The sequence below is a fragment of the Mya arenaria genome, chromosome 17, assembly GCF_026914265.1.
Source record: "Mya arenaria isolate MELC-2E11 chromosome 17, ASM2691426v1".
In the NCBI taxonomy this organism is placed as follows: Eukaryota; Metazoa; Mollusca; class Bivalvia; order Myida; family Myidae; genus Mya; species Mya arenaria.
Genome location: NC_069138.1, coordinates 42,874,404 through 42,899,527, shown reverse-complemented (window position 1 = coordinate 42,899,527; position 25,124 = coordinate 42,874,404). Strand labels below are relative to the sequence as shown.

Genomic DNA, 25,124 nt, shown 5'->3' with positions numbered 1-25,124 from the left:
CCGATATGTTCAGTGAAGTCACTAAAAAAAGGTTTTGCAAAGAAGACAAAATATGCAGAAATAATTTGGCGGGCTGAAATTGGAAATTATCTTTCACAAATAAACACTCTGCAAGGGCTGAAGATGGTTTTGGACATTCACAACTTTGGAGGGAACATTTCCTCAAAGTCATCAATGTCAGGCACCCTATCCTCAGTATTGACATTCTGTCAAACTTTATCTTCATAAAAACTTGGAGATCTTCTTATAATAGTTGAATGGAAATGAGCAGTCAGAATTAGTTTGGGAAAACGTGTATAATGTTATAACCTGACAATAGAGGTTAATTGATCCGATGTTCATTTGACGGAGATCTGTAATACAACTGCAAAAGATCCAGACATTACTCATTGGAGAAGCTACATTTTTTTTTAATGAATGTAATAAATATTTTCTGCAGAGCATGCAAACACTCCCTATATAGGTTGATAATTTGTTAGAAGAAATCACTGCACAACCTCCCTTCCAACTCTTCAGCTATCTGAGAACTGGAATAGTTAAGTAACCTAATTTCCTATCTGCGTCCGAGTTCATTTGTATTCGCGGATTTATTTGATATCTGAATTTAACGAATTGTGACATTTACAAAAACGGCTTCGGTTTAGCTCCGAGACCTAATGTTACTAGTCATAGTACACAATAATCTTTAATGTGTATCCAGAAACACTTTTACAGATTTATTCAGACTATTTGCATGACTATCTCATAAGAAGTTTGGCCGTTGGAAGATTTCTCTAGTGTCTTTGTAAAAAATGTTTTCTATTGCCAGATCTGTGATTTTCAGAAGCTGGCATCTTCGGGTCTAAACTTTTGAAACACACTTTATTCACACGAAGGCGGTACTTAAATTGAACTATCAATTCACTTAACGGTCAGTATTGGAACTATAGCGGAAACAGAGTTCATAGTTTATTCGAGAATATTTATCGAAGAAGTCGAGACAAGCCATTAACTCTCAGACAGTTCTTGTCTTTGAAGTCAATAATATCCAAAACGCTTACTATTTGTTCCGGCCTAAAGCTGCTATATATAACTGACAGCCCTTATGTTTCTATACAAAGGTAGCAAGCAATCATTTAGAGTCCATTAACGTTAGAGATACCGGCTTTCAATTTGTTTCCTATGGTTTTGATAATTTGCAGACAAAGCCCACGGTACCAGACGATAAATATCAGCCACATTTTTTTGTCAAGATCTAATGACACATAACATTTATCATTTTAAGAGTACGGAATCCATTGGCCAAACGTCGCATGGATGACTAAGTAGACATGCAATGCTAACATTACAGCATTATCGAAGGTTTCCATTTGGACTTTTAAATAGTATATTTAAACCTAACTGTTCTATGTAGGCGTGATTCTTTACCCAAAGGCTCTTCTGATGCGTGAGTGGTCGAATTGTGGTGTTTGTTTTTGTATTTATGGTGTCAAAATATACGGTTTTATCCCTGAATGTCGATTGGGCCCGTGCCTTGTTCTTCTTAACAGGGTTTAATTTTAATTTTTGACTACTTGGCATGATCTTGTTTTCGTGGTCTTATTGAGAGGCAATACTCCATTTAGACCTCGATGTAAAAGTACAGCATACTGATTGTTGACTGACAGTTTGTGTAATGCCCGCGAACTATTTGTAACATGAATTCAGACTTACCACGCGAATCACAACGTTGTAGTTCATCAAGTCTAAGTATTTGAGATAACAGTGTTGAAAATAAATTCCTTAAATCCATCTATGCAGAATTAGGTGTATTTGGCGTAGTTCAAATACATAAATGTAGAATAGTGTGTGCACACTTGAATCAAACGACTACAGTTGAACACCACTATTCCAAACACCCTTTATCCGTAATCATCGTTATTTTGAAAAAAAAATTGGTCCCGGTTTTACACCTTCTTTGTTTAACTAAATATTTGGTTTTTATTCCGAAATCGCTATTCCGAAATAATCGCTATTCCGAAGTAAATATTACGGTCCTGATTTGGTTTTTACACCTATTTATCAATTCTTATTTCGAACTCAATCGTGTCAAAGTTTTTTTTACACCATACTGCGAATGTACTCGGGCATCGGCTTGAGGTGACAATGGAGCACAATAAGCGTTTGTTAAAGAATGAAAAGTTCTTGTTCTGTATACTTGATCTTAAGCTGACTGGGAAATATATGTTACACATGCGGACATACAAATCTTGACATATGTATACAAATTCCCCACCCGCATATAGGTGTTATTTTAAACCAACATTGAAAACTACAGGGACAAGATTCAAGCTGCACTCTCACATATTTACGGTTTTTGCGACTTTTCTTTTTCTTGGAATGAGCAAATATTTGCGTAAATATCTGCAAACCAGTGATAAAACACTGCTGACGAAATATCAGAACGCAAACTTTCATATTTCCGTTCAAAAATTAATGTTTTATGACCAAAACCGTTACTAATGGTTAAAGAAAAATGCATAAAACATCAATTTTTGAACTTAAATATAAAGATTTGCAATCAAATGTCAGCAGTCTTATATGACTGGTCCACATGCATTTTCGCATAAATTGGCTCGTTCCAAGACTAATACAAAAAATGTGAAAACGGTAAATCTGTGAGTGTGCAGCTTTAAGTAGTCGAAAATAAAAAAGAATAAATAGTTAAAACGTTTCAGAAATCCTTTCACATGTGTTTGCAAATAACAATGTGTTGACGTTCTCTTGTCGAGTCTCTAGTTTCCAAATATACTTTTATAAATATTACCATAACGTCTCTAACAAAGGCATAAGAACAGCCTCCAAAAGATTCACGGATAATTCTATATTCTATGAATTTATGTCGTCATGCATTTTGAATGCCAATTTTGTTTTGCTCTGGATATTTTAATTGTCGCCAATTATGTACAATCAACATTAACTTTACTGAACTTTTAGCCTAATATAATGTTGTATATAATGTTATGTTTTTATGAATTTGCTATTATATATTGATCAGGATTTTTATCATTGATGTATTGCGTTATAAATCAAATGAAAATATTATATTATAACCCTCTGCTGACACATGTCTAGCCAAAAAACACTCTAAGTATCTCCAGAAAGATTCCATCACGCTCGATACACTTTATTGCGAAATTATTACCAGCGATTTGTATAATTTGTCTGTATAGACATATGCACTATTATGAAGCGTACTTTCATGTCCCTTTTGGGAATGTTTTGTCTTCGATTGTATGTTTGAATATAATGAAAATAAGAAGGGAATAAGTTCATCCTCAAAACAGAACCCCCATTGTAAAATATATCTCCTGTTTTTCTATAGCTTGTTTATTTAAGTTTATTTAAAAGGATAATCTTAAAAATAGGGGTACCATGTTTTAGCTTGAGACGTTTTGGAAATGATCATTGACTTATAATTGTATTGGCAATGTTTCGAATGGAAGAAATTTATATCGATTAATTATTTAAGTTATTTTAATACATATGTTATTTATCTGTGTTGTAAGTTTGCGTTGTGTGACTCTAACAGTATCATCGACTGGGCTTGTCTCTGTAGTCCCAAATTAATAATTAAGTATATTGCATACATACATTATTTAATATATCGTAACTGTGTCGGTTTTGTCACCCGTTAATTGTTTGAACGATCATTCATAAAAAAGATAACGCTGCTTTTAGGAAAAAGTTTAAAACGACTTATATAAATCTACCTGTTTTTTTTTTAACTTTACTTGCAACTGTATTTAGACATTAATTAGGATTGATTTCGGAAGTTTAAAGAGTGATGTTATACACTTGCACTCACACGCAGTTTTAATGGGTTGTCAAATATTGTCTTTGGATAAAATATAGTGGAAGGGGAAGAATAAATAGCAAAAAAATCGATATTGATGAAATGAAATAAACACGTTAAAATCGTACTTCTTTCAAAAAAAAATATTGTTTTCAAAAATCTTAATCAATAAACTTTTACACAAATGTAACTTTATGTTGTATACAACTAAACTAGATACCAAATGAAGAAGGGTGGATAATTGACCCTACAGTACGACAATGAGAAAGGTTTGCCTCCCTTGAAAATTATAAAATTACCTCAAAATGTGTTCAATCACGGAAAATTGGTCATGATATTTTGTTATAGCGTTAAGTCTGGAACACAAGCCACACACCTTAAACAACAACACCATTTATTCAATTACAATTTTAGAAAACAAAAATCAAATCAGTAATGCTAAGTTTTAAATACCCCTAACAAAAATTCAGGTCCACAGCATTTTCGATGTCCACAGAATTAAAACAACATATAATATTGAACACACTATTAAACCACTATTTATACCTAACAATACTTTCAGAAAACTTCTCACAAAAGGTTGAAATATACTCCTTACGAAATGATTTAATTGAAAGGTTTTAGAAATGTTCTAGCACTTGTGAAACTTTTATAAAAAACTTTGATTTAATCCAATAAACAGTGAACAGAGGCAGTGTCCCTTTTATACCAAATAAGAATGATCTACAACATAAACATCTACAAAATTCCTCAAGAACTTTCTCTTAAATTCTATAAAAATCTGTTCTATCATAAAACTTCTATAAATCGAATTAGAAAATTCTATAATATTCTAAACACGTCATGATTAATACGTCCCATAAAAATCATAGGAGAAACATAGTTAAATGAACATAGGCCATTTATCAATGACACTAGTTTAACAAATGCAGTGTGAATTTAAAATAAATTTACATGTACGACAAGCAGTCCTTGTGTTTCGGAATCGTTGCAAAATGTACACATGATACATATTCACGGCACGTTGGTCAGAATATGCTGTTTATAGTTCCTGTAAAGGCTATTTCTATACAAAAGTAAGATAGCTAAGAAAGTGTCAAACCACACTAAACTGCTGATAATGTCTTGAGAGCTCATCAATCAGCCAATATGTCATCATTAAACCTTTCCCCTGAAACATGGCAATGCATATCATAAACAATAATAATACGCACTAACAAACAAATAAAGTTCTTATCTAAAATTTACAGATATATTTTAATACATATACAGACACACTTTATTACAATATATATTTTTTTACATGTAAATGTTTCATACTGATATAATTATTCGCAAATTTATTATAAGCTGGAAACCACAGGGGTTATCACTCATGATTCCATTCTACCTTATTCTATCCTTTCCGATGCGCTGTCTGTTCAGAAGCAACCATGCTTGACCCCATTGAGAAAAAAAATCAAGTCTGATATAAATATTGGACTCAATAAAATCCGCATTTGCTAGACTATCAAATCATGTTGAAATGTAAAGAGAACTGTACCTTGATATCAATTTCTCCCCTTTCTTCTATAACAAACGTGTTAAATCTCGTCAACAGTCTCGTTGTGGCTTTACTCACGTGTATCTTCATTTCTAAAATTTGAAGAAAAAAATTATGATAAAGTTGTTCCGCTACCTGTTTGTGTGCTTGTTCTGTTTAATGAACACAGGTAATATGACGTTTCATTGGCTTGGGAAAACCTGCTATCTTTTTTGTGTGTGAGTGCTCTGTTTATTCAAACACATGTAATATGATGATTCATTGGCTTAGTGATACAAGCTACCTGTTCGTGTGTTGGTTTTGTTTCGTGAAAAAAGGTAACATGTTAATTTATTGGTTAAATTATATTTAATGTGTATAAAACACAATGTGGCATGTAACTAACTAACAACAAACCAATTGCTTTACTAAAGTGTTTTTACCAGTGACGGAGTACGGCAATAATACACTTTCTATGTAATACTTACGTTCACCGTTAGACTCCATTCTACTGGCAGTGTTGACAGTGTCACCAAACAGACAGTATCTAGGCATCTTACGCCCAACCACGCCCGCACATACAGGACCTATTCACAAAATAATTTGTCATATTCTTGCATGGATAACAACAAATTCTATTGCTAAAATCTTATGTTACTCCATATTACTCTATGCTTAAACAGACGTGCAATATTTCGGCATTCTACATGCAAACATGTAAGCATATATGGGACTTATTCACGAAAGTAGACAGTTATATATACCTTGCTTTGGTTACTCAATGTCAAATGACCGTTTCACAAAACGGTAATATTGACTTGCATCTTACGTTAAACATATATCGGAATGAGTGTTGCAAGGATAAATCAAAGATTTAATCTGTATATATATATACTTCACTTTATATACTTTATTTGGCTACTGGGCTTGTTTCTGTAGTTGTTCATATAAATATTGTCAAAAAAAAAAAAATATATATATATATATTTATATATATATATATATATATATATATATATATATATATATATATATATATATATATATATATATATATATATATATATATATATATATATATATATATATATATATAAATATATATATATATATTTATTTTTTTTTGACAATATATATATATATAAATATATATATATATATTATTTTTTTTTGACAATATTTATATGAACAACTACAGAAACAAGCCCAGTAGCCAAAAGTTTAAAAATAAACCCCGTTTAATGGCACAGGGTAAACGCCAATGACTTAATCGAAAACTATAAATGTTCTGTTTTGGTTCGCCATAGAATCGTATTGGGGATTTCGAATAGGAAGTACAGTGACTAAATACATACCAGAATGTAATCCGATGCGTGCACGGAGAGGCGTATTCGGTTGGTGTCTTATAACAAATGTTTGCAGGCTGTGAAGTATGTTGAGAGCAAGTCGAGCAATCTGCCGAGCATGTTCGGTTCCATTCCTTTCTGGTAAGCCGGACACCACCATGTACGCGTCGCCTATAGTTTCCACCTGGAAATAACAAGACCATAAAGATACAACCATGTACGCGTCACCTATTGTTTCCACCTGGAAAGGTCAATACTATAATTTTAAGTTTGAATGTTTTTACACATACACATAACACATAACACCCATTTAAGACACGTGCTGTATTTCGAGCACAAATTTACTATTTTCTATGTACTGATTGAGCATGTTTGCATTGCTGTTAGTCTATTTTGTTTTTTGTTCTGGACTCAAATTAAATGATAAGCACATGGTCACTTTAAACCATTGTGATAAATCAGATCATAACAATTCTAGCTAATGTGCTTTTACACGTGGTTTTAATTGCACAAATACTTTCTTAGAATCAGTATTAAAGCATATACCAAAAAACATCTGATAACAATGATCAAGCTACCTTGTAAACATCGTAGTGCTCTATGATAGAATCAAAGCACGAGTACAGGTCATTCAAGAGATCCACGACCTAAAACAAAGAGAGAACAGTTATTTTTATTCCTACCTAATTGGTAAATTGTATTGAAAATATATATATAATAAAATATAATATATGTATGTATATATAACCTTAACATTACATACAGATTTATTTTGTTTCATTATAAAAGCCTTGCATCATTACCCTTACATGCGGTATTTTCAAACTGAATTTTATCATTTATTTTATATTTGTATTGTAGTTCAATGGCCATATTTTCCTCTTAAATATATCACATGATTAAGTAATAGCAATAAAAAACAAGAAGTGGTCGTTCCTGGAATGGAGTGCTATTTGCAGATATGGCGGTAAACCCGACAATATCAGAAAAGTAGATGGTCACGCTCTCATACGACTCCGGAACAACAGGATTGCCAATCCGAAGCTGGTTGGCTACACTTCTGATGAATAGAGAAGAATCAGTTTGGATGACAGATGTTACGGTTGAACAAAGAAATCTATGAAAGCAGAAGCCTCGGTTCAATAAAAGCGGTATATTGGCAGATGTAGTAGCAATATCAAACGCAGTTATCTCCCTTGACGAATATAGATGATTTCTGCTACCACGTTCGAAAATAGCTGGATTTCAGCAATAGTATTTTTAAGTCCTGTTTAATTATTAACATATTACACGAAAGTATGCAATATATTATCAAAGTTTGATGAAATATCGTCAATTTCAAAGTTATAAAAACAATCCAACGAATGGAAATTAAATGACGAGGTGATTTTCATCATCATCACGTGATATGCCTGATGAGATTACCGTACGGCAAAGGGAAGTAACCGCTGTTTTGAGATTTCCGAAGTAGGTGTAACACAGTATACGCCCCTAGCGCTAGCTAAAGCGGTGCTCTATCATAGAAATATAGGCGCCCTTGTACTTTTAATAGCATTATAAGAACATTTGTTCGAGAAAAATAAAAGTAACAAGATCCGTAGCCTAATGCATGAAAGCCTAATGAATAGTTCAATCGGTGATCTTTAGTTAAGGTTGCACAATATATATGCAAGAAGCTACAGAAACGTGCTCAGTAGCAAAAAAGTTTAAACATAAACCCGGTTTAGTGGCAATGGGCAACGCCAAAGACATAGAACACAAATTCACAAACAAGAAACATAGTACACGGTTGTATTGGTAATTGCAATTATTTGATACATATATCGACATTTATTACTCAGTTTCGATAAACGAAGTAGACGATGCTCTGAATAGTGGTTAATTTTTATTATTAAGAAAACGTGTTAGGAAAAATATGAAATAAGTTCAAGTACATATCAGGGAAGATAATACAACGAAGTCCGTATAAGGAGATGTTTTTGGCATACATCGTTCTTAACCTATAGATATTCCAAATGTGATGAATACCCTCACACACAAAAATGGTTAAGTGTCGTGTTTTTATTTAACAAAAAATGCTATCAAAAAACTGAACAGCATTATTATAGTGAAGTAATATGGGTGTAAGTGCAATGCTGTTGCAGCTACTTGCGACACAAGATTCATCAGACCATTTGTTATACAATCAAGGACTATAACTATTGTTCGGCCGAGTGCAATGTCAAACAAATCAAGTGCACAATTAAGAGTACAAAACGGGACGCGACAAATAGCTTCTTGCATAACGGACAATAATAAGCATTAATGGAAACATCCGACTGTCGACAAGCCTCGTAATCGGCTTTCGCACGTACGAGTCGAATGTATTCAATCTGGAATGAAAAAAAACAACAACACATGGACTATACTTATAACCTAGGGGTATGATAGCCATGATCATTGTCTTGTTTACAATTCTGTTTTATTGTATACCTGGGTAAAACCTGATATAGAAGCTCCTCAGATCTCTTCTTTTCTTCAAGAAAAGCTTGCGTTCTCTCCTCTACTAGCCCTTCCAAGTTGTTAGCATACTGCTCCATGCGGTTCAACAACACATCGAGTACATTTTGAGACGGTTTGGCATCTCTGTAAAATTTTCTCGTATCTTTAAAACATATATTTGAGAGTAAAACCAATATATTAAAAGCTAGAAAGAAATATTTTTTATTGTAGTAATAACTTAACAGAGGGTCTTTTCCTCATTTCATCATCAACTTTTCTTCGATATATTAATAAAAAAACAATAGGTAATTGCCAAATCACAGACATAAAATGAAGTAATGATAAACCTTTTGAATCGTATCCTTTTGACAACGTTTCTGATGTTAGAAAAGGGTGGTCTTTCAGGTGGGACTTCATGCCAGCAGCATTTAGCAAGTTTGACAACGTCTGGGAAATAATCCTCCTTTCGCAATGTAGGGCGAACTTTTAATGTTCCTACGCCCTTTATTTTTGCCAGTGTTTCTAAAATAGAAGAAGCAAATTAAGCAGCACATTATAACACAATCACTTTACCATGAATATATGCAATATATGATATAATATTCATATCTACTACAAAACTTTGAAGGTTTTATCATGCTATTCCAATGGTTTGGTGTTTACTAAAATAGTGCACTGAATTTTAGTGTTTGAATAAGTGTCTTTATCATTAAAATGGCGACTTTCTATAGAGATCAGCCCAACAGACAAAAAGACAAAAGCGAATTATTGAACATGGATCAAAAACCATACGAATGAAAAAAAAACATGAATCAAAATTTGAATCAGCGATTATCGTATATCTAAATGACAAGTGTTGTGTTATGAGCTAGTGTCAATCAGCAAAGCATGATATTTATTGATAGCCAGATAAATGTAGCTTACCATCAAGAGATTTATACCAAATTTCTGACACGTAAGGTTCTGCTCTGGTGCACATCTCGTAGATGATAATTGCAAAGCTGTATACATCGCCTGCCTGGGAACTCTGACGTGGAGGGTAGTTCCTGAGGTGTTCTGGGGCCATCCACAGCAATTCTGGTAGGCTTACTGAAAGGTACAGCGTAAAATTATTCACTTCTCTACAATTCATTCATTCGTAAGAAAATAAAACAGGTCAACGGTTCGTTGCGTCATTATTAAATTTGATTGTTAATTCCGTGATATATGGTGTCTCACAATATAGATTATCCTGGTGCTGTTTCCGGTTGTTGGTGTCGTTCATTATGTTGAGTCCAAACCCAGTAATCTTAAGGACAAATCGACTGTCGATCACACAACGAGAGCTAGTGAGGCGGCCGTGTACACCGATGGAGCTTGAGTGTAGGTAGTGCATACCCTGAAATGACATTATTAGCTAAAGAAAACAAATTTAAAAGGATCATGAGCACACCAAAAAGATCGGCCTTTTCCTCAGGTTGTCGACTAGCGTGTACAGCATTAATGCCATGGTTAGTGGCATATGCACAGTAAGGATGTTACATATGCACTAAGAAGCATGTTTCTAAAATACGGGAAGCAAAGAAGCGAGCTTCCTTGCATGAAAGCATTTCCGTGCATATCGATCAATATCCTGAACAATTGACGAAAATGGATGATAAACATGCTATTGCGATTCCTTCCCGAAAACCAGGTGATCTAGCAATACAGATTATTATGACGATAAGTTATAAATGGTCTGATAACGAATTGTAACAATATCTTTCTGATTTTTAGTTGACTTCACATATTGTGTCCGCTTTTACCGCAAGTTAGTGGACTTTGTTAAACATGTTTTTCATTTCTTCTATTATACATACAAAATGACTTTATATCTACCTCAACTATATCGTTTAATAGAGACAGCTTAAAATCCCAGTCCAGCTGTATGGATTCATTGTGCAAAATGTCCTGAAAAAGAACGAATTAGCCATTCAGGTTTATGCAGGGAAAATTACCCTATCACATCAAACCAAAATTGGTTGGTTTTCCTATATATTTACTTTCTTATTCGCTTCCTTGCATGAAAGCATTTCCGTACAACCGCATTCGTAGTTCCGATGAACTCACATAATTGTAATACATGTACCCCTGACCTTACAATGACGACACTGGTAATTAGTCCAAAGACGTTTGTTTTGCAAAAAAATGCATTTGACGTCGATGTCATTGACCCTGCCGCTGATCAAACAGCCAATTTAATGCAACGTTCATTTGACCTTGGAGCGATATTTATCTGTAGTTGGATTATCTCAGATTGTTTTTAAAATTAATAAATATTGAACATATTTTAGATTTTTTATTCATCAGAGGATGAAACATTTGGTCAGTGAACGCTCAATCGTTTACACCTTACGGACTTCAGAGACCGTGAACAGATCAAATGAACTCATAAACCGTTGAGCCGCAATGATAAACATGTCATCCTTAATTAAAAATATATTTCTGTATTGGATCAATGGAAGTTTCTGTTACAGTCAATAGCAAAACACACGTTTTACCGATTACAGTTTACAACTTACTAATGAGTACCTCACATGTGTATTTTATGGCAGTCGGTTTCCGTATTACTCGAAAACCATTTTTTGAAAGGAACTCGTTTACTTAAAGATTTATTTATAACAGCATTAATTTTCCTTTTTTCAAACCTGCAGGCTTCCCCTTGAGCAGTGTTCCGTGAGAATGCACACGTTGTTGTTGTCGGGACAAAGACCGATAAGCCGAGTCAAATTCTGGCACGTTATGTCACGCATCTAAAACGATATCATTTACCATAATGTATGATAATAATATTATTAACCAACCTATGATTTGCTCTGAATTATAGAGATTCTTCCAATACCGTTAATGGCGTTCCTCGCTCATATCATCTTTATAGTATTTTTTTATAGTCTGTATTTCTTTGGTTTTCTAAAACCATTGTTTTTCAAAATAAGGTTCACAATTTACAGAAATTAAAATTTCATGCACAATCAAAAGATATGGCAATTAAATATGAAAAATAGACAAGTGATGTATCTACAAGACACAATAATTACGACAAAATAGAAAGGCATTGAAGCTAAACTAATCCTCATTTCTGGAACTTTTTTAAGATGCTTATACCGGTATAAAGGTTGTTGTAACTAGAACATTATACTGGCTAACTACTGATAGCATGATGAATTGATTGGAAAATGTACGACAAAAGTATAATGTTGTAAGTGGTTCGAAGAAGGCAAACAGGTTGGATCATTATGTACAATCCAATAATATGAAAGAAGTACACGGTAAAAGGCGGTCAGTTTCGTGTCGAAAAATCAGCGCAAAATACATCACACCTCAATATCCGTCTAAAATATTAATATCCTGAACTTTGTTGGAAATAGGGACAGAATTGCCTGCATTTTTTTTTATGTACTGTGGAACCTAAGTACGTCGCAAAACTCAAAGAGTGATACCTGTGTTAATCCGAACTATCTAAGGTTGCTAATAATTTCATGACCAAAATCAAGAATTTTAAAGGGACATATTAGTTGGTTCGTGTATTTTTCAGCAGCTGAAAGCTTAAATTACAATATTACAATATTACATATTATATATCGGAGACGCAGACACCCTTGCAATAATTATGTGAAAAACTATAGAAACAAGCTCATTAGCCAAAAGTTTAAACATAAACCCCGTTTAATGGCACAGGTTAAACGCCTAGACTATGTAGACTAAATACTACCGTTCTCAGTCCCTGGAAATTATGACGACATTAAATCTAATTGCGGGGCGACTCTTAACAGCTTCCACACGGCACTCACAAAACCTTGATATTGTTTCCGACATGGCTTCCGAAATATTTGAATAGCTCTTCTTCTTGGTTAACCATTTGTTTTGTTTATTTTAAATATTGATTATAAGTGAAGCCTTTAAACTCCAGTGAGTTATTTTGATTGACCGAGCCAAGGCGGTTACCCAACATGAACAAATAACGATTTTTTATCGATTGTGTAATGTGTTTGTTGCCTTGTGATGTTGTGCTTCTCTCGTTTAGGTTGTTTCTGTCTTGAGTGAGATAAGAGTGAGGTTGTGCACACAAACAAGTTTAAACCCTCCGTAAATTTACATTTTACTGACCATTCCAAGGCAATCCTTGATAAACACCCCTAGTTTTTTTTATAAATTATATATATAGTGTCTTGTTTGTGGAGTTTAGTGCTTGTTGTTCCATGTTTGTGCTTTGTGATTGTTTTTTGTGTTCTATGTCTCTGTCTGAAGATTACCCTGTGTCATTAAACGGGGTTTATGTTTAAAGATTCGAACACTGTACTTGTTTCTGTAGTATTATATATAAATAGTGTCCTACTAGTTTGCATTTGTTACTTTTAAAAGGAGTAACTGCGTTGAATCGATGAAACAAATTTTTGTACATGCTACCAAATGACACTGTTTGTGTGTAAATGATTCAACTGCAACTTTAAATTTTTCGAGGCAATCGTTCTGAGTCAAATACCATGCAGGGACATGCCAGATAGCAAATTAATGTAGGTCTGTTATTGAAACAACATTATTCGAAACAGCATTTGATTTGTTTTTTGGTTTTTATATGAAATATGTTTTTGAATTGGTTACTTGTGATATTCCTCTTATCTTAGTACATTTATTTTGTTCGTTCGGGCTTGTCCTTTTAGTTTCATTTGTGAACCAATTTATAATACATATTATGTTTACTCATTTTATCGCAATCGGACTTAGACATATAGGGTGTCAACTTGATAATTGTTAAAGAGACTTTTCTACTACTTAGAACAAGTTCATACATTCATACTCGTGAAAGCACTTCTGGTTTAACACATTAAGTATACTCTTACTTGCTGTGTTGTGATACCTTTTTGAGTTCCAACAGCAGAGCTCTGTCTACGGGCAGAGTTTTAATATGCGGCTTCCTGATGTGTACTTGGGTACCCTGAAGCAAGGTAACAGGTATAAGCTTAAGACAAAAATTACCCATTGTGCAATGTGTTATTATGTATCTTAAGACAAATCCGAACCAGACAACCTTCATTGTTGCTGTTTATTTGGCACGCAATTGCAATATAATGGTATCGTTTATGCATATATAAAATATTTGTAGAAGAAAATTATTATATATAATGAAAGTTCATTTGCTAATAAACATTTTGTTATATTATACTACTAATAATGTGAAATATCATGTTCTTTGATGATTCTTAATGATAGGGAAATTTGGAGTCTTGTAATTTGGTAATAAACATTATTTTATGCTATCAACTTCGTGAATTTAGCATATTTCTTCACTGTTGTTATTTTCGTTTCACTCTTAAAGCTTTTGTATCCCGTGTTGCTTAATAACAGTATTCATTATGTTTGGTTTAAATTATTCGAAATAGCGTCACTAATTGGCACTTCTAGATTGCGTCTAGCGTCTATCACGCGATATTACAATTAACACTAATCAAATCGACCATTTCCTTAAATTGTACCACAACATAATCAGACAATTGTTGAATTTCGATGAAAACCCCCCAATTTATTTCACTCGAGAAAATATTGTTTCCAGACAAATACATTCTAGATTACAGAACCATTTGAAGCTCATAAAATCTTTACAGTATTAAAGCAGCAGATTTGGTTGAGGAAAAACGCTCATTTAATGTAATGACAACTTTAACACTTTAAATGCCTCCCCGCAACCCTCAACATTTTACCTTGTAAATGCCGACAGCTTGAAGGCAGGCAGCATGTGTCGCCAGGGATAACGATACATCATCATCCACATGTAATAACATTTAATGTTACAGCAAACATATACTATAAAATGGACACATATTCTGTAGCTATCACTGTTTAAATGTCATTGAAACATAAAACGATGCTTCGCATACATATACAGAACCATAAAATGATTTAATGCAGCATTTTTGATGCTTACAATATGTATTTCGTTCGAAAACAAAACGGATACGAAACCTGTCGAATTCAATACTAGTTATGTTTCATAGTAGAAGAAATAAAAGTGTATTTATTTGATGTTAATATCAATTTATCTAAAAACATTTCGTAAGAATGACCGTGTTAAAATGAATTAGTTTCGCAGTGCATATATTAGATACGTTTTAGCAAAAAGGTGTTAACTTTAAAATTAGATATCTCGAATATCCTCGAAGAGATCCTTTACAAACAGATACTTCAAAACGTAAAAATGAAAATATAAACCTCAGTGTGATTTAGACTCTTCCTCACAAAAAAGTAAGTGCAAGATTTTCCACGTCTTCCTTCTAGTGTTTGCAATTAAGCTAAGCGAACATTCGTGTCGATCAGATAAACAAAACACGTTTGTTAGTAATTGTCGAATATGTCCCTGTATTCTTCAATGTGTTATGGTAAATTTTATAGCAAGTTAGTTTAAAGAAATCATATTTTCCAACCGCTTATCAACATAGCGAAATTTACAATTTTACAACGTCGACATGAATTTTGTTAAGCATCACAAGCAGTTAAATTTTTCACTCAGCGATGAATATAACTGGCATTAGCACATTATGCGAATTATAAACTCAGCATCAAAGGTATTGAATGAGGATGATCAAATTCAGAGTCAGCAGAAAACGACTCTCAGCAATGTAAACATATCCCATTTATGCGAACTCTTCTAGAATATGTTGCTGTGGTGTGGGATGAATGCACATGAACGAAAAGGATTTCAATATGAAATGCTAAAGCATTTTCTGTTGATGATTTATAACATTTTTTTACCAACTACACAACTAAACCAGGCTGTATTTCACATGTACATCTTTGCTGTTTAAAATGATTACTATAATAATCCTTTATTTATACTCTTAAAAGGACTTATCATTTTACAGTGGTATGTCAATTAGCGAAACCGTGCGTGGGTGGACTGACCGTACTGCCGGGGAAACTCATTATAATTGTTTGAATGAATATAATCAATAACAGCCTTTGTAATTACCTTTTCTATACGTTACCTATTTAAAACTGTATGCTTTTATTTCCAGATCACCAGTTCATTGTTAAGTTTTGTTAAGTTATGTATTTTTGTTTTTCATAAGGAGCCATTATAGTAATCTTAATGATGACCTCTACAACACCCATATGCTTAATAATACTAAATGCCAGTGTAGTTACCTAGTTGAAGATGCAGTGTACTCTTATACTCCAGAATGTAGATGCATGCTTCGAACAACACGTGTTTTTCGGCCACTTAGCATTACGTCGTTATTACTCGGTATTCCATTATGCAATTATTTTTCAAACGTTCTAAACGGTTTACATATTAGCTTCATCTTTTATGATAACTTAGCCATGTTGCTCTATTAAACTGTTTACCACATATCACCTATGAAGCAGTGAATCAGATTCCCCCCCCCCCCTTGTCTTCTTTTTTTTTTAACTGACATTTCAATACTATTTATTATTTATATTTATCGCCAAATACTTATCAAGTTTATGTCGTAACTGATGTTGTAAGAACTTGTGTCTTACCTATTTTTTTTTTATTCTCTTTGTCATTATAAATACTGATCATGTTGAAAGAAAAAGGCAAAACAAATATGGTTCAACTATTTTTCCCGGACTTGGGAAAATATTATCGAGAAAACTTATGGTTCTACAGATGTCGCCAAGCCGCGTTAACTTTCGCATTCGAGCTTAAAGTGGAGTATCAGCTCCAACATATCGTAGCTTAAATTAACTCTCGTTAAGGTCAGCGTTTTGTAATATGAAACTTCTACGCTCAAAACTGATATGCTTTTTGTTGGTCTGGAAAATAAAACAAAACCCGAGGACAATCGCCGATTGAGACGGATTTAACACCGCAACTTTCAATATTTCAAATCCTCGAAACGTTTTGTCTTTTTGAAAAAGGTCACATCCAATGTCAGGAATTTGATATTCGAGTGCTAGATGAATGTAAAAGTAACATATGCACTGCTAATGAATAACCTGTACGGCTTGCTAATCAAATCCTTTATTTGTTTGTTTTAATGTTATAGATGTACAGATGACATTTAATCCTACAAAACGTATCGTAATCATTCACCATGGTATTACTTCATAACCAACGCGACTCCATAAGATATACATTTACGCAACAAACTTATCATCTTTTTATGTTTTTCAATCCATCCATGGTTATTACTTCATAAAGCCGGTCAGAAATGATCTCTCAAGAAAAGCCGCAGTGTTAATACAATATGCGTGGTTCTGTTACATCATAAATGATACAATATTATGCTCAATCCTATAAAGGCCACATACCATACTGATCACAAGTAGCAATACACCTCGATATCGTAAACACTTACTCTACTGCGACTTGAGAAGAATGAAGATGCCATTGTCAAAGATATATCCTCGACCTTGACCCGCCACCACTGACTGTGTATGTCCGCCTCGGCCTTCATATGTCTGGATAAGAACAGTGAATCATATAGGAAATCAAACAGCGAATTCATTTATTCTTCATATTCCGCAAGTAGAAGTATCCAAAATTGCAGTTAAAAAGTCTTATTAGTGGATTAACAACACCGTTCAAATGAGAAATTATACAGGCTAAACATTTAACGCCACAATTGAATATATACTACGGTTTCATATACCACACAACAATTTAAATTTGTATTAAAAATGATTTGCACTTTTCTTCTCATTTTAGAGCACAAATGGGCACGATGATCGGTAAAACAACTCATCGGCCTTAGGCGATATTTTTTTTGATTTTTCGTTACCTCGACCCGCCGAACCGTTTTTGTTTGCTCTTTTTTATGTATTTTTGTTTAAATTGAAAACCAATAAAAATTCCTTTCTGTTCGACAACGTTAACAAATCAGTCCGATAGCGAGTAAATGAGTAAATGATTGTTGTCCTGCAAATGCTAAAATATTTCTAACACTTGACTGAAGCAAAAAGTACAGTCCAACAATTGGAAAATGTCTTTTTAAAAAAATAAATATTTTGTTTTCCTTCTTCTACAGTCAATTTTTATCAAACGCAAACAACAACCTAGGGACCGTTCAATAAAGATCTTAATCGATTTTATTCGTAAATTGAAATTGTCTTAGTACCACAGTCTCATTATTTTGCTACATATTTTTTGCGAAATTGGCTCTAGCCAACATTTAATTCGAACACGTTTTTGAGAAAATATATAAAACAAAACGATGTATTGACATTTGTTACTTTTTTACAGATTTAAGCTAATTGAGGTTATGACTAAAATCCTTTTCTGAAACGGCCCCCAGGGTTTTACTTACCTATATATGAAGAAGCCAACAACTAAGACAAGCACTATAGCAGCGCTCATACCTATCCCTACGATGGCCGTTGGCTCCAAAGCTGTTGGATAAATATATCAAAGGCTGACATCGAACATGGTTTTTATCTCTTTTTGAATTGCATGTCACAACAAACCTTTTAATAAACTAAGTGGTAACAGAAATAGAGCAAAGATAAAACGTGATTTCGTGTAGCTTAAATTACTTTCCGTACTTTATGAACTGAGGTTAATACTAAACATTTATGATTTATACGCTTTGAAAATAAATTTCTTTTTTAAGTAAAAGTCAACGTAATACCTTTGACATTCATTTTACCGAGAAAATTTGATTGAGGTAATGAGATTTCAGACCTCCAATGAGTCTTTTATGTGTTATCCACTTTAATCATCTTATATCATAATTTAACAAGAGAAGAAAAATCAATATACTTTAAAATACAAGATAAATGCTACAGGACTCAGATACGCAGATCGCATTGATGTCACCTCAAGGTAAATCTCAAATACGGAGAATGTCTGATGAAGGGTAATAGAATTGCTTTGGAAACCGTTACCATTTGACTTTTTCTATGTTGTCACTCTGACCTTTTTTAAACTAAGATTTTTCATCTAGTGGTTTGCGAATTGTTATATCCTCTTTTATTCGTATATTTGTGAGCATTAGTGCCAATTTATTTCGAAATCAGTGCACTAGACCTCTCTCACCCTATTACATATTCAAATAAATCCAGTAAATTGTAATTCTTGTGAACTTACTAAAGGACACACAAAGCTCGCCCGTAAATCCACATTTAGGCTTGTTGGGTGGGGCTGTAATTCTGCCTGGCCAGTGTACGGGGACATCTTTGATTATCTCGAACGTGTGGGTCCAACCTAGGTACTGTGCTACGCCCTGAGGAAACCATGAATTTAATACATTATGTAATACGTCAATATCATTTCATTACATATGTCATAGAAAAGTACTTTAGCCAGTACATTTATGTGTAAGACAATATATAAATATAAATTAGCATGCCACATACAACCTACTTTAATTATTTGTAGCACAATTGAATGATTCCGATGTTCCGTATGGACCAATCTAAATGATATTTGCAACAAAAACTGTTTTCTAGATATAATTTTACAGTTTAAAGCGAAATAAAGCAAATTTACTATGAAAACAAAAATGTACCCGGAACTTTCCAGTGATAGGGTCAAGGTCAAGGAGAGTAAAATCTGTGTCTCGGTCTCCATTTTCGTTGACAAAAACCGGGCCTCCTATTCCTGAAAAAATTCCCTGATCTGAGAAAACCCTACTTCATGGATAGCTGTAAATGCACAATGCAGTTCCGTATCAAAAAGTAACACAAATACCCATGCTTCTAGCTTTCGACCTAACGTCTTCACATCAGAAATGAAAATGATCTATAACGGAAGTCCAAAAGAAGTTACTTTCCTTAGACACAGATAAACCACGTAGGTCTTGTGTTGCTAAAACAGTTTGTAAATCGCTACCAACACCTAAGGTTTATTTTAACAAAACTCTTTCAGCCTACCTGGGAATGTTCTATTCCACATCCTTTTAACAATCCGTTTTCCATCTCGAGGATTCTCTCCGGCAGCCAAACTTTCATTTAGAGTATGCGCATACAAGATAAAGGAATCGTAGTGTCCAATGTTGTAAATGCTTACCTGAGTGGGATAAAAAATAATTATACAAATGCTTCCTTTCTACCATGAAGCTAATCTGAATAATATTGTTTTATCTTAATCTTTTGTGTGCTTTCTTTACAACTCAAACAACTTCTTACATACATACATTAACAAACGCAATTAAACCTGACAACTCACTTGCAATCAACCAACTGACATTAAATCTACCAACTAAAAAACAATCTACATAACGAACTTGGGGCGAGAAACCAGCCAATAACCACACATATTAAACAAGACAACAAATAACAACCCAAAAACTAACGCTTACTTCATTCCCCTCCCTCCATGTATAGTTGTACTCTGTCTGAGCTCTTTCTTTCACTTCCTTCTCAAATTTGAAGAATTCGTCTGACACAGGACGTCTGGGACGTATCACCATCACAGATTCATACGCTAAACGGGCTTCCTAAAATTAAATACACAAACATTCAAGATGTTGTCTGTTAGGAGACAACTTTAGGCATAAGGAACCCTTCCATATGAGAAAACATAAATATTTCTAACGTCATACTTGAAGTTTAGGCTTCCTTCAAGAACATTGTATGCATGGTTATCTAATACGATGCACTATTGTGTTAAGATGCATTTGCTCTTTACCCATTCGACACAATAGGTCTGTTTCGGGAATGAGGAAAAGACTACACCGTGCCCCAGCTCCTTCGAAAATACTATTGCACTAACTAAAAAAGTACTGACAGGGATATGCTAGACACACAACTACGAGGTAAACACGCAGGTGTTAAAAGCATAAAAGCAATATTAAAGAAACTTCTCAGACATCGTACACTTCGGGAAATGGTTGTTTGATTAGAGTGTAATTAATGATAATAAATATTGAAATATTCCATGAAAATGAAACATTTCATCGAGTTTATCTCCTTGTAAATCCTCTGCCTATTAAACTCATGTTTGCCAATAACACTTAGCTCTTCCAATTATTATGATGACTGTCGATTAGCCAATGCTTTGGTATTTTTTTTATGAAAATGCAAAACTATTTGTAAATGGCTAAAGCTTTTAACGTAGTTTGTTTTGGTACAACCGTTACTAAGGCATCAAGTCAAATATATTTTACTAATGCATTTTATGAACATTATCACGAATCGGTTATTTAATAATGTTTATTTGAAACAAACACATTTAATACTGGATTTGTTTTAAAATATTTTGCAACTAAATTACATCTTGCCAGCACTTTTGTATCTAAATATTTCATACATGACATATGTCAAACGTGTATGCTATATTTTGCCATAATTGTCATTATTAATTCACGCGTATGACGTCAACGACAATCTATGTTCATGACGTTGTTGCCTATACCCAACCCCTTTTAAAAATGTTCTATATTAAAGTATGACTTTTTCATAACCTTTTATATATGTAAAATATAAAAGTCACAGTTTACACACTAAGATGATCACAAATAGAAACGCACTCTATATAACCCATTGTGACTGTTAATTGTGTTTGCATGGTAAAACACTTTCTTTGAAATTTCTTCAGCAAATGTAAAACATCCGATACCACAATAAAATATTGGTTTAAACAATATCTATTTCAAAATATACATTTTAAGCCATACACAAGGTTAGAGCATAATCAATACTAAAAGGGTTTCTTACATAATAATAAAGGCAAAGTAAGCAAATGATATATGCACAAAACAAAATAAATCACAACATAATTGAGAAGGAATATATTAATATATTGAACAACAAGAAGCAGGGCAAAATAGGTCTTACATGATCTGTATTAAAGTACGACTTCTTTCATAAACTCTAATACAATTAAAAGATAATCGTCACGGTTTACACCCTAAGATGATCATGAATGGAAACACACTCCTTATCACTTCCATTGTAACGGCCTATTTTGTTTGCATAGTAAATCAATTTCAGTGCAATTCTTTTCTGCAAATGTAAACCACCCGATACCACATAAGTATGTTGCACGACAACAAGCAGAACGAAAAAAAAGGTCTTAAAATAAGTACCACGTGCATAATGGATATGATATCATGGTTGAGAACAAAATAGCGGAATCTATTGTGTGACTTATGTTTACGAGTGGGCCTTTACAAGTTAATGCGTGCCGTTTGTAAAAGGATATTTTAATCAATTATAATGTCACAAACGGATCCAGCATGAACTAATGAAAGATCCATTGTATTATTCACAGTTCTATTATAGATTATTATTTATCATATTTTATCATATGAGAGTTATATCATATAATGGTATACATATATGCTTCTATTTCTATGGTAAACATGCATGTATTGGGTTTGTTTTAAAAGTTTGCACAAACGAAGATTTTATCTTACGTTATCTAGCGTGTCCCCTCTGAACCAATCATAAGTGCCGACAGGTGGATCACCGTGCAGTTGAAAAAAGAAAATGAACACGTATTCGCCAAACGGAAGTGACGCCATTGATTTTGTCAGCAACACCATTTTTCGGAACACATCACCATGGCATGAGACTACAAAAACTGAAATGCAGAATGTAAGATTAAATATGTGATTATATATATGTAAAACCACTTTCTTGATGTGAATTTTGTCATTAAGTCAATTTATTTTGTATATGCGTCGATTCACTTAAACAGTCGTTATTGAAACAAATAGCTAATGGAGTCACGCAATCGGTACATATGGTATGATTGAAAAACATTTTAAAGGACATTCCTAATTGTAAAAGCCATGTAAAAATCTCAAGTTCCATTAAGTCAACTTCATTGAAGGTCGCAATATCAAGAGTTGAATCGCCTTGAGATTAATATACAGCTATATGAGTCTCCAACGTATTATTATTAACATTAGTCTATACAAATTGTAAATGGTTTGCCAAGTTAGCGTATCAAGGACCGGTCAGACGCAAATATAAATATTTAAATATAGAAAATAAAACAAACGCTTACAATCGTAAGGTAATATAACGTCCTCTTAGAGGCAAAGCACCATTATTAAACACTATCTCATATAACATGAATAATGCGAACTCCACACTCGTCAAAGGCTGATATAAATATCAATAGATAAGGGTTAAAGGGTGATTAACTGCAAAAAAGTATCTAAATTAGAAATTGTAAGTGAGACATTGCCAAATCCCTACGTCTTGAAAGGGGACCTAAACGACAAGAGAAAATAAAAATCAGCACTATACAAAGCTCAAACGAAAACACACTACAGAGTAAATACAATGTTAAAATGGTTAATATGGCAGCAAAGAAAACAAGACACAGGCATCAATAATGACTATACCCTTTCATTTAGAGTATAGTGGTGCTACGTAGGCATGGTCAGTGAAATACAAGTGGAAAATGCTGGGGTTTTGACGTCCAACAAAATAACATCACCGTTCTCTAAACATTTATTATCAAATTGAAATCCGTCTGTAGGGACTTTGGTCGGATAGTTTATTTAGACACTGAAGCTGTAAATTCAACCTTATGAACCCTCACCATTTGAATCACTTAAAGTCCCATATAGCTAGATGCAAGAAATACCAGCTATAAAACTATTTAAGTTGGAGCAACCATTGTCAAACATATATATGGTGTCTGTTTGTTAGAGATTATGAAGGTCTGCCCTGGCTCGTTGAATAGAGATAGAAGGGATTTCGATTCCCAATGAAATCCAGATGTTAAAACATTTGAAAAACAGAGTGAGAGATAGGATGAGTTCCGGGGGCGATACTGTACCTTGTATGCGAAATAACCGTAGAACCATATTACACGTGATAACAAACTTCTGTGTTTGAACCATTTCCGAACATATAACATGCCATAAGCACTTCCCTTTTCCTGACGAAGACCAGCAATTAAGCTACTGATTCAATATAACGAACGTCGACCAAATGGCGATATAGGCAGTGTTCTAACATGCAAGGAAAGAAGACATACTTGTAATAAGGCTAGAATTAAATTATTTTAGGTTATTAAATAAAACCTTGTGGATATGAGAAAAATTGTGCTTACCTCTGGAAAGTGTGGCTGCTTTATTCATCATGGTCTGAATCTCCGAGGTGAGATCTGAAGTCATGCTATGAAAAGGTATAGGTGTGGAGCGGATCTGCTGGGCATCTTCATCGAAAGACCGCTACAGAAAAGTATTCAATGATTTAAGAAACATAGGATATAACCTTGTAATTATTTTAATACTTTTTTAAAATTTCGGCGACAAGCACATCCACGGTGATTTTGTACTTCATATGATGTTGCATTGCAACTGTATGGACAAGCACAGCCGCTTACGGTAATTGTGTTATTATTGAATGATGCATTGCAACTACGAGAACAAGCAAATCCATATTTATTTTGTCTTTTTATCATGTTGAATTGCAATAACAAGGACTGGCATAGTCGCTTACTGTGTTTTTGTACATATTATGATGTTGTATTGCAACTACGGTGACCTTCACATCCACGGTGATTTTGTCTTATTTTGATGTTTCATTGCAACTCCAAGGACTAGCCACTTGCGGTGATTTTGATTTTATCATGATTTGCATTGCAACTACAGAGACAAGCACATCCACGGTAATTTTGTCTTATTATGTTGTTGCTTTGCAACTGCATGGACAAGCACAGCCGCTTACGGTGATTTTTATATTATTTAATGTTGCATTGCAACTGCATGGACAAGCACAGCCGCTTACGGTGATTTTTATCTTATTTAATGTTGCATTGCAACTGCATGGACAAGCACAGCCGCTTGCGGTATTTTTGATCTTATTTAATGTTGCTTTGCAACTGCATGGACAAGCACAGCCGATTGCGGTGATGTTGATCTTATTCAATGTTGCTTTGCAACTGCATGGACAAGCACAGCCGACTTTGCTGATTTTGATCTTATTTAATGTTGCTCTTCAACTGCATGGACAAGCACAGTCACTTGCGGTGATTTTGATATTTTTTAAAGTTGCATTGCAACTGCATGGACAAGCACAG

The 25,124-nt window shown here is 33.7% G+C and overlaps 1 protein-coding gene across 1 annotated transcript in view; it reads right to left on the bottom strand.

The window, feature by feature from the left end:
- Positions 1 to 4,910: 4,910 nt before the first annotated feature.
- The window catches only part of LOC128223509 (atrial natriuretic peptide receptor 1-like), a 28,910-nt gene continuing 8,696 nt past the window's right edge, over positions 4,911 to 25,124 (bottom strand). Inside the window, exons 4-24 of the mRNA XM_052932788.1 lie at positions 24,153 to 24,273; positions 22,498 to 22,664; positions 20,440 to 20,577; positions 20,012 to 20,147; positions 19,648 to 19,739; positions 19,227 to 19,362; positions 18,448 to 18,529; positions 17,500 to 17,602; positions 14,040 to 14,117; positions 11,830 to 11,934; positions 11,021 to 11,092; positions 10,382 to 10,541; positions 10,088 to 10,252; positions 9,511 to 9,685; positions 9,155 to 9,307; positions 7,604 to 7,742; positions 7,261 to 7,329; positions 6,692 to 6,866; positions 5,825 to 5,923; positions 5,358 to 5,449; positions 4,911 to 4,985 (exon numbers count right to left, since the gene is read on the bottom strand). Of these exons, the coding sequence (XP_052788748.1) occupies positions 4,911 to 4,985; positions 5,358 to 5,449; positions 5,825 to 5,923; positions 6,692 to 6,866; positions 7,261 to 7,329; positions 7,604 to 7,742; positions 9,155 to 9,307; positions 9,511 to 9,685; positions 10,088 to 10,252; positions 10,382 to 10,541; positions 11,021 to 11,092; positions 11,830 to 11,934; positions 14,040 to 14,117; positions 17,500 to 17,602; positions 18,448 to 18,529; positions 19,227 to 19,362; positions 19,648 to 19,739; positions 20,012 to 20,147; positions 20,440 to 20,577; positions 22,498 to 22,664; positions 24,153 to 24,273 (2,532 nt within the window). The remainder of the gene's footprint in view (positions 4,986 to 5,357; positions 5,450 to 5,824; positions 5,924 to 6,691; positions 6,867 to 7,260; positions 7,330 to 7,603; positions 7,743 to 9,154; positions 9,308 to 9,510; positions 9,686 to 10,087; positions 10,253 to 10,381; positions 10,542 to 11,020; positions 11,093 to 11,829; positions 11,935 to 14,039; positions 14,118 to 17,499; positions 17,603 to 18,447; positions 18,530 to 19,226; positions 19,363 to 19,647; positions 19,740 to 20,011; positions 20,148 to 20,439; positions 20,578 to 22,497; positions 22,665 to 24,152; positions 24,274 to 25,124) is intronic.